Source organism: Myotis myotis, unplaced genomic scaffold (genome assembly GCF_014108235.1).
Source record: "Myotis myotis isolate mMyoMyo1 unplaced genomic scaffold, mMyoMyo1.p scaffold_m19_p_1, whole genome shotgun sequence".
Classification (NCBI taxonomy): Eukaryota; Metazoa; Chordata; class Mammalia; order Chiroptera; family Vespertilionidae; genus Myotis; species Myotis myotis.
The window spans coordinates 149690915-149707610 of NW_023416313.1; the positions used below are offsets into that span (position 1 = coordinate 149690915).

A 16696-nucleotide genomic window follows, 5' to 3' on the forward strand; every position below is an offset into this window, starting at 1 on the left:
ATAAAATCAATAAATAAAACTTAAAAAGAAAAAATAGATGAAAGGAAATATCTACTGTATCCTAAATTATGATATCCAAAGTTATGATAGAACTTTGCATAAATTACCCTATTTAATCCTTCTTTGTTTATAAATAAACCAAGACTCAAAAATGTTAAGTACTTGGTCAAGATCACATAACTGGTAAGTGACTGAGTCCAGATTAAAAGATCTAACTCCAGCCCTAACCGGTTTGGCTCAGTGGATAGAGCATCGGCCTGCAGACTGAAGGGTCCCAGGTTCAATTCCAGTCAAGAGCATATACCTTGTTTACGGGTACATCCGCAGTAGGGGGTGTGCAGGAGGCAGCTGATCAGTGTTTCTAATTCTCTATCCCTCTCCCTTCCTCTCTGTAAAAAAATCAATAAAATAAAAAATAAAAGTAAATAAATAAATAAAAGGTCTAACTCCAAACTATATTCTCAGTACTATTCCATGCTATCCAGTAGTATTAGGTACTAAAGCCAACCTATATCCAACTAGTAATACCTCTTCTGTTTAGCGGACCGTGAAAGTCGTTATGAGGAAGAGGAAGAACAGAGTCGAAGTATGAGCCGGAAGAGGAAGGCATCTGTGCACAGTTCAGGCCGTGGCTCTAACCGTGGTTCCAGACACAGCTCTGCGCCCCCCAAGAAAAAGAGGAAGTAACTCCTGAACTTTGGCCCTCAGCTCCATTCTTCCTCTAGCCAACCCCTGAAAATTTTACATGACAGAAACTGTATTTTTCCTTTTTTCTTTTGAAGTTTTGCCATTTGTGTTTATGGGTTTAGGGGGCCATTTGTGTGGACCAATCTACTCGGGGAATTCCAGGCCCACCAGGACACGTGCCAATGGCCCCATCCAGATGGCAAGGCAGGAGGTGTTCTTGAAGAAGGGCAGAGGCTTCCGCTGTTAATACCATTTCATTCCTCTCTTCCTGTCACCTTCTGCCAGGACGTCAGTGGCTTCTGACATCTTATTCTTTGATGTCTCAAAGTATATTTCCAAGATGTTAGTACAAGGTGAATAACTACTTGCACCATGGTTCTTGACCAGCAGATTTGATCCAGCATCCTACCCTACAGCCATGACCTTCCTCACATCTCTTTAAGTTGCATCTTTGCAGTACTCAAGAACAGACAGGTTCTTGGAATTTGCTAATGATTGTGATAAACCATACAACTTGAGCTAGTAAGGCAGATCAGGCTGGTACCTCCGTCTGAGTTTTCCTGCTTTCTTGCCTCATGCAGATGCTGGGGTATCTGCTGCCTTGGAAGACGTAAGCAGCAGCAACGCTCCAAGGCGTGGTTTCATCCTTTCAAATTCACACGTGGTATATTGGCAGAAACAAAACTACCATTGTTTGTTTTGTGATATACCTGAGTAAGAACAGCCGTGCTTCATGTACTGCTTCTGGTAAAATCCAGGAGGAGGCTCATTATTAAGGAATCAACATTTAGATCTGGAAGGGGCAATAGTCATGCCTTGGGCCTAGAATACCCTGATGAGAAGAGAAGAGAAGAAGGGAGGTCACTTCTGCAACATGGCCTCTCATCACTGCTGCTCCTTATTTTTACTTGTCTTGCATTGTCCTGTATTTATCCCAGTTTCTGTTGAACAGCTTTTTTAAGTATTTGGGGAGTTTATCTTGCCATACTCCCCCTCCTGGTTCTCTGCACCCACCTGTTCCACTGCAGTTAATTCTGTGTTTTGTGACTTTAAGAGAGGAGGGGGGAGGGGTCTCAGATTTTGTTTGTTTTTTTCTCTTTAGCAGTAGGACTTGATATTTTCAATTTTGGAAGAACTAAAAGATAAATAAACTGGGTTTTTTTGTTGTTGTTTTGTTTTTTGTAAATTCAACTTCTGTGATAGTTTTTTTTGCAGTTCCTAAAAGCAAGCCTGCTCGCTTGGTAAAGTGCTGAAGCGTTAGAAAATAATGATTTTGTCCAGCTAGTATCCTAAAAACAAACTTTCATATTCTAAGCTTTTATGATCAGATTGAGAGATACTAGCTAGACATCACAGTAAACCAAACTTATGGATTAGCAAGTTACTTTATAAGAGACTTTTTTACTATGGTTCCCTCACAGAGTTTAGAATGGAATAGCCCTTATTCTATCACGAAAACAAATCTTCGGTCATCTCCTTGTGAATAGCATGGAAGGCAGCAACAGCTTGAAGGGACACCTTCAGACTTCCTATTGGGGTAGCCTGGTCTGCAGGGCTAACAACTGTTGGGAAAGGAAAAAGAAAGTCCATCAGGCAGCAGCGGCATTCCGTTAACAAACACTGGGTGCTAGGGATACTAAGCTACTTCATTTCTCCGGGGGACTCAGTTGAATGGAAGACAAAGGAAAACAGTTACAGTGTGGTAAGTGCTGTGATGAAAACAAGGTGCTTTGGGAACACACAGAAGCGGCACCTAATCAGGACGGAGAAACTGGAAAAGGCTTTCCGGAGACAATCCCTAAACTGAGTCTTTTTAAAAAAGTAAAAGATACCTAAGCTTACGCCAATTCATGAGAACATGACAAGTTTAGAAAATTGCAAGGAGTGGCAGAAATGAAGGCTATGCAGATAAGCAGGGGCCAGATCATAAAAGGTCTTATTTGTCTTGAAAGTAATTTGATTTTTGCTGTAGTTATTAGTGACAGTTTTTATTTGGGTTCTAGAAAAGTAACTCCATTATTGGGTAATATATTCAAAGGGGATACAAATACATCAGGAAGGGTAGTTGGGCTGTTGCACTAATTCAGGGGAGAAATGAAGGGGTCTGAAGTACAACAATGAGGGGATGGGGATGGGGACATTCAGAATATTTAAAGAGGTAAAATAGAATTTTGTGATTGAATGTTGGGAGTGAGAAGAAGGTTGGAGTCAAAGATGACCGTTCTTATTTGGGTAAGAGGGAGCATAAGGTACAAGCTTGTAGTGGGGGTGGGGCTGTACTAAGGACATACAAGCAGTGACTTAGTTTGCTGTATGCTAAATTGTATTAAAAATCTGGTCTAGAAACCTAGATCTGAGATCAATTCTAGGTTCTAATTAAAATCCTAAGAGTGGACACAAACATGCAGGAAAAGGGTATATGCAGAAAAAAGGCCAAGAATTGAACCAGGGGAACCCACCATTCAAACTCAGGATGAAGAACCTGCAAGATAAACAAGGATCCCCTAGGGAGTGATGTGGACAGTCAAACTGGCCTAAAAACCAAGGGAGAAGAGTTTAAAAACGAGAATGAGAAAGGTCTAGTACAATGGTCAGCAAACTGCGGCTCTTTGGCCCCTTGAGTGTGGCTCTTCCACAAAATACCATGTGCGAGCGCCCACATACAGTGCGATTGAAACTTCGTGGCCCATGCGCAGTAGTCGGTATTTTGTGGAAGAGCCACACTCAAGGGGCTAAAGAGCCGCATGTGGTTCGTGAGCCACAGGTTGCCGACCAGGGGTCTAGTAGAATGACTAAGAAAACCATTGGACTTGGCAATAAGAAAAATTGGTAAGAGCAAAGTGCAAAGTGTTTGGATAGAAACTTCATCTTAATTGAAGAAGATAGGAGGTGCCAAAATAAAAAGTATTGTGGACTGACCATTCAGCAAATATTTCAAGGAGCTGAGTTTTGAAGTAATAGAATATGTAGCTACAGAGTTTTGAAGCCTGAATGGAAGGAAGGCAATAAAAAGGAAATTACTATAAATTGTTTTATTGTTAAAAAAACTGAGAAACATTCTTTGGCTTTAGGGATTTTGAAGTCACTAGAAAAGGCTCTAGATCAGCGGTTCTCAACCTGTGAGTAGCGATCCCTTTGGGGGTTGAACGACCCTTTCACAGGGGCCGCCTAAGACCATCGGAAAACATATATAATTACATATTGTTTTCGTGATTAATCACTATGCTTTAATTATGTTCAATTTGTAACAATGAAAATACATCCTGCATATCAGATATTTACATTACGATTCATAACAGTAGCAAAATTACAGTTATGAAGTAGCAACGAAAATAATTTTTTGGTTGAGGGGTCACCACAACAAGAGGAACTGTATTAAAGGGTCGCGGCAGGAAGGTTGAGAACCACTGCTCTAGAGGATTTCCCTTATGTGCAAAGGGCAAGGAGGTCAGGAAGAGTATGGCACGTGCAGGAAATGGGACAGGAATAGAAATTGTGAGTGACAGTTGGAAAACAGCTAACAGAGGGCACTTGCCATGTCCTAAGCTCTTAACCCTTCACTTAAGAACTCCCTTAATCCTCATGACAACACTATGAAATAGGAACTATTTTTCCAATAGTTGAAACAAGCACAGAGTGGTTAAATAATTTGCCCAATATTACAGTTAACTAGTGGAATATAATGAAGAATCTTGTCTACCAGTGAAAGTTTGAACTTTGTAACCCTTGGTCTGAAGAGTTCTGCTCAAAATTTCTTATAATTAGTAAAAAATTTATATCATGACTCAAACATGTACATTAAGCCTAGTTTCACAAGATATTTACTCTGTGCAATGTATTCATACCTTCTTTTCTACAGTTTTCTGGTGTGTCGTTTTGTCTTCAAAATCTGACTTACTAATTTAATTTCACCATCCACTAATGGGTTATGACAGGAAGTTCAAAAACCATTAGTCTGGTGAATAGTAAATGCCTACTACAGCCTAGCAGCTAAGGTAAATGTGTGAAGTCCCAGCTGTATACGGTAACAGGGAACAGAGGACTGGACAGGCCCACCTAAAGGCATTCAAATGCAAATATTGTTAAGACGTGTTGGCCTTATCACAAAGAGTCTTAAAAACAGATTTAAGAAGAATGTGGTTAGCAAATGTATAGAAATACTGTAGTAGATAGATATGGGTTGAAGAAACCAGTGACAGGGAGACCAGTTCAGAAAACTAGTTTAGCAGTTGTAATGTAGTCAAGACACTTCTGAAGCAGAATGGATAAGACTTGGTCACCAATATTGTGAGAGGTGAGAGAAGTAGAAAGTTGGTGTCTAAGAAACTGGGTGCATGATCAGGCATTAAAAGAAAAGGGGTATTAGCTGCCTTTACAAACTTTATATGCTTCAGAGAGGTCAGAAATTCTGGCGTTTAAATTTGATTAAAATTAAAAGAACTTGTCTTTTCAAACTTCCTATCTCAAACATTGGAGAATCCTAGTAGATTCTAATAAATAAGAGGTATATGAACTAAAATTGACAGCTAAAAAGGTATAAAAATTTTAAAAAATAAAGTCAACAACTGACTACGCTCAGGCTTGATCTAGAAGTAAGTAGAGCTATAGGGATTTTGATCCAATTTGTCTCATAAACTTTGTAGCAGTAATTGTGTATTGAAGGTAAAACAGGAAAAGTATTCATTATTACGATGACTTGCTCTGAAATAAATGGAACTGAGGAGCACAAAAATTTATTACTCACTGTCTAGCTTTTGCTCTATAATGTCTCTTCCTGATTCCATGATCTGCCACAGTTTCAGGTATGCATATCCTACTTCTTGACATTCATTCTTTTCCTCATCCATAGGATCACTTACCACTGTGAACTTTAAACTGAGAGGGGGGAAAGTACATTTAATTGAGCACTGCTGATACCCTAAGGCTTAAAAAAAAATAAGGCTAAAAGTAATCATAAATTAGACAATGTCTAATTACAACAGCAAAAGAGTGAGGAATTGGTATAATTTAAAGTAACAACTGGGTCCTGGTCAGCTTGCTCAGTTGATTGGAGCATCATCCTGTACACCAAAAGGTTGCCGGTTCAATTCCCAGCCTAGGTTGCGGCTTCAATCCCCCATTCAGTTGGAAACTGATCAGTGTTTCTCTCTGGCATCATGTGTATGTGTGTTTTTCTCTCTCCTCTCCCTCTAAAAAATATCATTAAAGAGATATCTGCAGGTGAGGATTTTTAAAAGTATATTAAAAAATTTAACAGCTGGTCTTGAGAAGAGGGAACTATAAGACTCAAGATAATGTAATTGATCAAGTTGTCTCAAAACCATTGAGATATAATTCCTTGAAAGATGGTTTACAATTTTTTAAAAAACATATCTTTATTGATTTCAGAGAGGAAGGGAGAGGAATAGAAAGAGATAGAAACATCAATGATGAGAATCATTGATCGGCTCCCTTCAGCACACCCCCCACAAGGGATTGAGCCCGCAACCCAGGCATGTGCCCTCTACCGGAATCGAACCCGTGACTCTGCAGTTCCCAAGCCAACACTCTATCCACTGAGCCCAACTGACTAGGGCTGGTTTACAATTTTGATGAAAGATTTGATATGGAGGAGTTGCACAAAAACCAATAAACAGGAGCAGTTAGAAGAAAAGGTTTTCAATTTCTAAATAAAAGTTGGGTACCAAGCCTGAGCATAGTAAAGGAAACAGAAGAAATACAGAATTGCAAAATGAATATAAAATGTGTATTCCTTAGAGCTGTACGTCTTGAAAGATGACACTATAAAGCACACAGCACTGTGCCTCACAAGCAGTGAGCAGTCGACAATTATTATTTCTTAATCCTCACCCAAGGATATGTTTACTAGTATAGACATTAGAGAGAGGAAGGGAGAGAGAGGGGGAGAGAAACATCGATAGATTGCCTCTTGTACACCCCAACCAGGGACTAAACCTGCATCCTAGGTATGTGCCTTGACCCAGAATCAAACCTGTGACCTTTTGGTATACGAAACAATACTCCAACCAACTGAGCCACCCAGCCAGGATAAGCAGTCAACAATTACTACCTTGACTTAGCCTAGCAAAAAAAAATGGTAACTGAGTTCCAGAGACTGGTACCTACTAAATTTTTTGAGAAAAACTCAAGTACCATAAATTCATTATTTTAACCATTTTAAAGTGTGCAATTCAGTATTTCTTAGTGTCATCACAATCTTGTGCAACCATCACCACTATCTAATTCCAGGTCATGTTCATCGCCCCTCAAAAACTCCTGTACCCATTAAGCAGGCATTCTCTATTGACCTCTCCCTCGGCTCATGGCAACTACTAATCTACTTTCTGTCTCTCGATTTGCCTATTCTGGACACTTCATAATCCTGTACTTCTCTTGAATGTTTTTATTGATTTTAGAGAGACAGAGAGGGAGAAGGAGAGAGAGAAAGAGAAACATTGATGTGAGAGAGAAACATTGATCAGTTGCCTCCCCACCAGGGATCAAACCCTGAAACCTGGGTGTGTGCCCTGGCCTAACTTGAACCAATGACCTTTCCGTGCATGGAACGACACTCAACCCAACTGAGCCACCCTGGCCAGGGCATAATTCTACATATTTTTAAAAGCAAACATTGGCCCAGCCAGCGTGGTTCAGTGGTTGAGCATCGACCTATGAGCCAGGTGATCATGGTTCGATTCCCAGTCAGGGCACATGCCCTGGTTACGGGCTCAGTCCCCAGCGTGGGGCGTGCAGGAGGCAGCTGATCAATGGTTCTTTCTCATCATTGATGTTTCTATCTCCCTCTCTCTTCCTCTCTGAAATTAATAAAAATATGTATTTTTAAAAAGCAAACATTGGTGGCTAATAGTACTAAGGGAACAAGCATAGGACTAAAAATTCAAGCTCTTAAAATTATAGCTAAAGATAACTAAGCTGAAAGAAGAATTCTGAAAATGATACATTTTTAGCACAGTAAGCAATATTCATTTGTGGTTATGTTTCTGTATGGTTACTGCGAACTTCAAAACTGCAAGGGATAATACCAACTCCCCCATCCCAATTTTCCCAGGAAAGGATGGTAACTGTCATTACTGCATGCTGGACACAATACCAAGTGCTTTAGGTAAGTGATGTTATTTCAATTTTATGCTCACAGTAGCCTTCAAGTTAAGTAATAACTTAGAGATCATAGTAAGTGGAAGAGTCAGGATTCAAAACCAGGTCTGTCTGATTACAAAGACAATGTTCTGTCCCTTGTACCATATTGGCAAAAGAAAGTAAAAATAAACTGAACTCTGAAATTGAGTAGAAGGTTGCAAAAAGGAAAGAAAAAAGTGTGACCAGTATAAGGAAGTAAAGGAAAAGAGAGCTCTAGGAATGCTGAGAGAAAGAAGAAAAGAAAAAGCTAAATTTAACACGAATGCAGAAACAACCAAATCACTTTTCATTCCCAAAAGTTATCAGTAAGCTTTTATCTATTTTAAAAGTCCATTGTGATATTGAAGTCAGATTCACTCTTTATTTCAGCTGTCTCCTTTCTCAGGTCTCTCTATGACTAACTGGAGACAAAGTAAATGCAAATTAAATAAATGTATTGGGCTTTTAGATAAGTAATAAAACACTGGCCCTATCTTATTTCTTACCCACATACACATTAAGGAATTAGGGTTGGCAGATTTTGCAAAAGAAAAGAAAAGAAAGAAACCCCAAACATATGCTTACTTAAATTTGAATTTCAAATTTCAGCTAAACAATGAATAATTTTTGTAAGTATAGGTATATCCCGTATGTTTCATCTGGAACCTCTAAAAGGAGAACTCCTCAGATGACAGGAATAATGACGATTGGCTTTCCTAAAACTTATAGTAGATCTAGAATTTACTTCAGTTATATCAAAGTATTTCCTGCTAATAAATATTTAAAATCAAACAAAATTAATATTATAACGCCATAATATTTGGTAAGGTAGTAATGGTACTGTGTTTATGCAAAATGAATCTAATTATCTCAAAATATTGAAGCATTTGTCCATTCCATCCAGAGTACTGTCAGTATTAAGTAAATTGCTGCCTAAAACACACACACACACACACACACACACACACACACACACACACACACACAAAAACACACATAGGAGCTGGTATGGCATGAGAAATGAACTAAATCTACAAGATGATATATTTTATCAGATAGTTAGCCATGAACATAAATTAGACGCAAGTAGATGAGAAATTCAATAAGGGTAAATCAATATAAAAGAAGTAGTTAACATATTCAATATCAGCACAAAACCAAACTAAAACTCTTGGATTCTCGGGTGAGTATCTCCTTTATTTCAAAGTGGAGAGTAAATGCTTACCGTCCTTGCTCAGAACCTTGTCCATTCAGCATGTCGAACAGAAACTGCCTCCGGCCTTTTTGCTCCAGACGGTCCAGGTCTATCACTATATTAGGGTACGAGGGAAAAGAACAAAGAATCATACCCTTTGCTATTTGGGCACCAAGATTTTCATAAGTGGTACATATAAAACAGGGGTTGGAAAAGTAGGGCCCATGGGCTGGCCACCCAGTTTTATAAAGTTTTATTGAACCCAGCCATGCCTATTATTTATTTATTTATTTTAAATATTTTTTAGTTGATTTTTTGGAGAGAAAGGAAGAAAGAGGGATAGAAACATCCTTGAGAGAGAAACATCATCAATCTGCTGCCTCCTTGCACGCCCCCTCCTGGGGATTGAGCCTGCTGCAACATGACCTGGAATCAACCAGCGAGTCTTGGTTCATGAGTCTCTGCTCAACTGCGGAACTATACTGGCTGAGCCTCACCTATTATTTACATACTAGTGACCTGGTATGTAATATGCACAGATTCATGCACATTGAAAGGAAATTAATTAGAAGGTGGCCGGTGGGGCGGGACTGGGTGAAATGGGCCTGACATGCCCTGGAGCCAACCTCCTGCAGCCCCTCCCCGACCAGCCGCACCTGGAGTGGCACTGTGGCTTGAAGTCCCTCTGGCAGGTGGGGTCCCTCAGCCTGGCCTGCAGGGATCTGGCTGAAATCGGCTCTCCCACATCCCCCAAGGGGTCCCAGAGTGCAAGAGGGCACTCTGCAAAGTTGGTGTCGTACAGGGTGTGGAACACAAACGCAAGTGTGCAGTAAACCAGATTCGGGGCTGACAGTGCCCCAGCAACAACATAACCCATGGCCAAAGGTGGAATCGCATGGCCCCATGAGGAATCGGTCTTCCTCCTCTCTGGTTTTGGGGTGTGTCACCCAAGAACCGCTGCTGCCAAGTCACTGCAGCTCCTGCATTGAGCATCTGCCCCCTGGTGGTCAGTGTGCACCATAGAGACGGTCAGATGATGGGAGGGACACTTAGCATGTTAGCCTTTTATATATATAGATTATCTGTGGCTTCTTTCCAACTACAATGATAGAGTTGAATTGTTGTAATTGAGTAGACAGTTGGGCTCACAAAGCCTAAAATATTTACTATCTGGCCCGTTAAGAAAACGTTTGCCAATCTCTGATATAAAGAAAGCCTTACAATCTACAATGAAAGTTATTCTGTCACATGGCAAGATAGATGTGCCCTTACCACTTCACTGGTGAAGAATTCTAGGAGGCACTTTTTTGGGGGGGACCTAGAGATGTGGGTTTTGTGGCAGTTCAACTTAAAATGCTTGTTTCAACATCCCTTTCTCCCTTCCTCCTCATTTTCGTATAAGAATGCTGCAGTCTCCAATAAACTGACCTATGTTTTCCAGCCTCTACTGTAGCTAGGGTTGGCCACATGTTTAAGTGCTAGCCATTATGTCGCAGGAAACCTGCGGAATAGGCTCAGCAGGAGGCATTCTTCCTTTCCCCTGGGCCCTTAAGGACCATGGTGTAACTGAGCAACTAAAAGGATGCAAGACAGACACTTGGATGGTGGGAAGGCAAGATAGAAGTTTGGACCTTGATGGTATCATGGAGCCTCAGCCCTGAACTGCCCACCTCTGAAATCATTTAACGCAGTGAGAAATAAACTTCTATCTGGTATGTTATAAAGAGAGGATATGCTTTTATTTTTTTAATGGTATAGAAAACAAGAAATAGCACTTAGAAATTTAAAGTATTTAGTCAATGACTGGAAGATAAAATGAAGGAAACCTCCCAAAAATTGAAAGAAAGAAAAAACAGAGGTAAGATTAGGAGGAAAATTACAAAATTAGAGGATTAATGTGGAAGATCAAAATTCTACTAAAAAAAAATAAGAAAATGTTAGAGACAAAATTATCAAAGAAATGCAATATTTCCCAGGACTAAAAGTTATGAGCTTCCAGATTGAAATAGCCCACAATATGGCCAGAACAATTAAAGAAAAAAATATGCACATTACTGCAATTTAAGAACACTAGCAATAAAGAGAAAATGTTAAAAACTTCTGGGGAGGAAGGGGGTAGTTTTCATAAACAGATTTCACTCCTGGCCTGGATCTAGAGAACCGTGGACCAAACGCTTTGAAATTCTCAATAAGAATGTTTTCAGCCCTGGCCATTGTGGCTCAGTGGGTTGGGCATCAGCCCATGCGCTGAAAGGTTGCCAGTTCAGGATGGGCCTTGATCCTTACTGGGGGGCATGCAGGAGGCAGCTAATGGATGTTTCGCTCACATCTATGTTTCTCTCTCTCCCTTCTTCCTTCTTCTCTCTCTAAAAATGAATTTTAAAACATTTTTTAAAAATGTTTTCACCCGCTCCCCCACCCCCCAAAAAAAGTTTTCAGACAGGCCGGCATGGCTCAGTGAATAGAGCGTTGACCTAGGATCTAGGAGGTCACGGTTTGACTCGGTCAGGGCACATGCCCAGGTTGCGGGCTCCATCCCCATTGTTGAGTGTGCAGGAGGCAGCAATTAATTATTCTCTCTCATCATTGATATTTCGATCTCTCTCTCCCTCTCTATTCTTCTCTGAACTCAGTAAAAACATTTTTTTTTTTAAATTGAGGCAAGCAAAAAATGTAAACAAGAAAGGAAATATCATGGTGTACTAATCTCCTTGGCTCTGTAAGAATTAATATTTACATATCTATAATAATAGATACAATTAAGATTAGATTAAATAAAAATTGTGATCCATCTAAAGGGGGAAGTGAACATGGGGGTGGTGTGAAAGAAATTGCAATAAAACATTACTCAGAAATATGGAGTTAAATAGCAGAGGAAATAACAGACAAGGGGAAAAGTGGTACAGTGGACTGAGGGATGACAGAAGGGGCACGGGAGTGATTTGGGGAGAAGGGGAGGGGCAAAGGACTGTTTACTTTTACTTCAAAACCTTTTAAGGCTATCTGATCTTTTCAAACCACATGCATATACTATTTTGATAAATAAAAGAGAAAGGGTTGGATCCGCCCCATCGGAAGTCCAGAGTAGTGCTGCCCCCTCAGTCTTAACGTCTGTCGGCCCGCTCTCCCCACTGACTGCGGGGCTGCCTCACCCTTGCTAAAGTGGAAGTGGATCTCTTCTCCTGCCCTCGGTTTCCTCAGGGACACAGGCGTTTCGGTCTCCGACAAGGGTAGATCGTGGAACTTGTACTCCACATACACCTGTTTTATGTTCTCATCAGACATCACTTCAGCTTCTGAGTAGAAGGCCAGGCTGACAATTTCAATGCACATCTTCTCTGAATCCTGATAAGAAAAAGACATTTATTTCCTGTCGGTTAGAGATGCTCCGAGTCTATACTCCACTTAATTAACACATTGCTCTCTGCCAAGCACAGGCATACTCCGTCTCGTGTATTCCTCCTTGAGAATCAGTGTGTCAGTAATATTGGCACTGAGACTACGTGACTGGGTTGTCCCAGCTAATGTGGGGGAAATTGGTAACGAGAATCCAGTCGTTTTGTCTCCTGGTCCAGTGAATCCTGTTCTCAGACCAGCCTTCCTCAGCCATCTCCACATACAGGAAGAATCAAGAAACTTCCTGAGCAGATAGCTTTTCTTCAACTTTCTAGATGAAAACCAATCCAGCATTTTCCTGAGATTAGCTCCTAGGAGACCTGCTGACTGATATTGGAGAGTTAATAGCTGTTTCAGCCTCTATAGCAAGGAGCTGCCTACTGGGCTTTTTGTTGTTGTTGTCGTCATAGTGCTGGCTGGGACTGCCCCTACCCCACTCCCCCGCCCCCATGATTTCATTACCCGACAATGGATGCCAGCTCATAGTTGAAAAGCATTGCATTAGAGTTATGGCCTATAACACGATAGCCATTCGCCACATGTGCCTGTTGCGCACTTGAAATGTGACTAATCTGAATTGGGATTTATTTTTTTTTTAAGTTGACATCTAAATGTGTTATTTTTTGAACTGGGATTTTCTATCAGTGTAAAATTCACATGGGACTTTGAAGACTTTGCATTAAAAAAAAAAAATGAATGTAAGCTACCTCAATATTTTTTTTCTCTTGGCTTGGTGTTAAAATAATAATACTTTGGATATTTAGGTTAAATAAAATATATTTTTTAGTTTATCTCTTCAAAATTTTTACTTGTTTCTTTTTACACTTTTAATGTGGCCACTAGAGAAATTTTAATTGCATTTGTAGCTCACGTTGTGATTCTGTTGGAAAGTACTTCATGGACTGTAAGCTCCACGAGGTCTAGGACCACGAGTCTGTTTCTCTAACCTCTCCAGTCCCAGCATTTAGCATGCCCCTAATTTGTTTCCTCTCCATGCACTTAGACCTAAGTAATTTTCAAAATTAGTTTTGACTCCTTCCCTTGCAAACACTCTCATTTCATTAAAGTTAGGAACTGAGAATGGTGGGGGAATATTGTTGGTAACACTGTGAGAAAGAAGCCACTATAGTGTGAGAGTACAAATTGGTATAACTGGGGGTGGGGGTGGGGGTGATAATTTTGTGGCAGGCATGAAATTTTCAAGTGCACAATTCCTTTTATTTTTTTAAAATATATTTTTTGTTGATTTTTTACAGAGAGGAAGGGAGAGGGATAGAGAGTTAGAAACATCGATCAGCTGCCTCCTGCACCCCCCCTACTGGGCATGTGCCCGCAACAAAGGTACATGCCCTTGACCCTTCAGTCTGCAGGCCGACCCTCTATCCACTGAGCCAAACTGGTCAGGGCTGCACAATTCCTTTTAAAACCAGCAGTTCCACTCCCAGGAATCTGCCTCACTAAAGCATTTGGCAAGTGCACAGAGATACATGTGAATAAGGCTGTTACTACAGCACACACACACACACACACACACACACACACCCTTTTACTGTAGGTAACTGGTGGCACAGAAATGAGAGTGACAAGGTCCCGGTACAGTTGTGCGGTACAGTTACAGACCAGAAGGCAAATTCTTTAAAAGCCAGTTATGGTCATTTGTTCCTCTCAAGGCTCGTTTACAAAGCCTGGCTTCAGTCCAAACGTCTCCTCCTCTGAGCAGTCTTTCCTCACTGTGGCCTTACCTAACTCAACCCCACTCATTGCAATCTACTATTGTCACCTTATTTGTTTTCTTTTAAAAAAATATACATATTTGAAAATACATTTTTAGTAATTTTAGAGATGAAGGGAGGGGGAGAGATAGAAACATCAATGATGGGAAAGAATCACCGATCAGCTGCCCCACAAGTGGGGTTGAGCCGGCAACCCAGGCATGTACCCTGACTGGGAATTGAACCTTGATCTCTGGGTACATAGGTCAATACTCAACCACTGAGCCATGCCAGCTGGGCCTATGTATTTTCTTCATAGTATTTAGAATCAGAAAATATCTGGCTTATTTCTTCGCTGATTTGATATTTGTTTTCCCTCAGCAGAAGGTAAGACTCAAGAGGGAAGGGACCAGCCTTGGCCAGTGTGGCTCAGTTGGTTGAAGTGTTGTCCAGTACACCAGAAGGTGGCGGGCTAGGTTCCCCGTCAGGGCACATAGCCAGGTTGCGTGTTTGATCCCTTGCTGGGGTGTGTGCAGGAGGCAGCCTATCAATGCTTTTCTCTCTCATCTCTCTCATCTCCCTCTTCTCTCTCTCTCTCTTTCCCTCCCTGTCCCCAGCTTTAATAAACATGCTCTAAAATTCACCTGAACTATTTTTCTGCATGAAGTCAAGAACCCACACACTACCAACTGGTCCTAAGCCGACCCACTAAGGGCCAGGCGCCTCTTTCGGTAACAGTATGTGGGAAATATAACTGAAACTTGTGCACACAAACAACAGTGTGGTGGTTGCAGAGGGAAGTTGGTGGGTGGGGAGTGAAGGGAGCCTGATATATGGTGACGGAAGATTTACTTTGGGTGGTGGACGGGCAGTGCAATACACAGGTTTTGTATCATAGAAATCTACACCTGAAACCTATATGCTCCTATTAACCAATGTCACCCCATACATTTAATTAAAAAACAGCAACAAAAGACTCAGGAAGAATTACTGACATTCCCCCCAAAAATATCTAAAAGCATTTGAGATAGAAGGCCTGTCCCAAGAAGAACTGCCACCATAGATGACCATAGTACAACATGAACTAGCATGGTAGATAGGGAGGAACCTAGCAGGCCCCTTTGGGTCAAAGTCCTCTCTCTGATCCGTTGTCTCTAGATGGCCCAGCAAACATTTGTTTACTAAACAGTAACTCTTTTCAACTCACGGTGAATTGCCCCATTTCCCTTTCAACTCCCAGACTGTTACCTCCTCCTCAATCCAGAATGACATACACACCTTATTCTGCCTTACTGATTTAGAATTTTCATGCTTATGTGAATTTCCTGTGCATATATATATTTTTTCCTGTGCGTACATATTAAAACATGATTTTCTCCTGTCATTTTAATTATTCAACTAGCCATAAGGAACAACATGGGGTTCCAGCCGGTGTGGCTCGGTGGTTAAGCATTGACCTATGAACCAGGAGGTCATGGTTCGATTCCTGGTCAAGGCACACGCTCAAGTTGCAGGCTTGATCCCCAGTGTGGGGCGTGCTGGAGGCAGCCAATCAATGATTCTCTCTCATCACTGACATTTCTATCTGTCTCTCCCTCTCCCTTCCTCTCTGAAATCAATAAAAAATGTAGAGTAAAAAAAAAAAAAAAGAGGGAAGGGACCAGTTCTGTCTTATTCATCATTTTGTGTGAAGAGAGCCTGGCCACATTGTGGGAATCTACCACAGTTTGTTTATTCATACTCTTACTGATCAATACATTGATGCTTCCACTTTGGGGCTATATGACTAAAGCTGCTAAACATTTTCTAGGGAAAAAAGAGAGCCTGGCAAATACTTAGACAGGCACGCACATAGCATAAAAGCTCAAGCAGCATTACACATGGAGGTCTAAGGAAAAGGTCACATATTAATTTAATGGCATACTGATCAGTATTTAAGATAAATTAAATAGAAAAACTCAATATGGACAGACTATCGACATGGACAGACTACCAAACACTACTGATTGGAAAACGCACGTTTCAGAATAATATGCATTAAAAAAATGGGGGAAACTGAGTGAAAATATATGGCACCTCCCTGTACATATTTTTGCAACTGTTTGTAAATCTATAATTATTTCAAATAAATAGTTTAAGAAAAAATAATATGTACAGTTTAATGTTATTTATTTGAAAGCATAAAGACAAACACAAAGCAATATGAATGCTAAAGTCCTTTAAGATCTGAAAAGATACACCCCAAGTTCAAAACAATAATTTTCTTTGCAGGGGTGGGGGGCAGAAGAAGCAGCAGGGATTATAAGTAGTGGTCAAAAGAGATTTAGCTTTATCTATAATATTCTAGTTTTAAAGGAAAAATGTATTCTTACCTTGTGTAATTTAATAAATTTTTAACTTGCAAATAAACCTATAGCAGATGATCAGAAACCTATATTTATGCACACTACATCAAATTTATTCTGATAACAAAGGTGAATTAGGAGGATGAATAAGATTAACATTTGAGCCAGTTACATATGAAGGCTTTATTCATTTCTATTAGATAGAACCATATGAAACACAACAT

At 40.4% G+C, this 16696-nt stretch overlaps 2 protein-coding genes across 2 annotated transcripts in view; one reads left to right on the top strand and one right to left on the bottom strand.

Annotated features, from left to right (window-relative positions):
• The window catches only part of SUPT16H (SPT16 homolog, facilitates chromatin remodeling subunit), a 46615-nt gene extending 44760 nt beyond the window's left edge, over positions 1–1855 (top strand). The window contains exon 26 of the mRNA XM_036356458.1: positions 542–1855. Within this exon, the coding sequence (XP_036212351.1) occupies positions 542–687 (146 nt within the window). The 3' untranslated portion in view covers positions 688–1855. The remainder of the gene's footprint in view (positions 1–541) is intronic.
• Positions 1856–2091: 236 nt separating this feature from the next.
• Positions 2092–16696, bottom strand: part of RPGRIP1 (RPGR interacting protein 1) — a 34038-nt gene continuing 19433 nt past the window's right edge. Inside the window, 4 exon segments of the mRNA XM_036356482.1 lie at positions 2092–2249; positions 5432–5562; positions 9050–9134; positions 12172–12364. Of these exon segments, the coding sequence (XP_036212375.1) occupies positions 2137–2249; positions 5432–5562; positions 9050–9134; positions 12172–12364 (522 nt within the window). The 3' untranslated portion in view covers positions 2092–2136.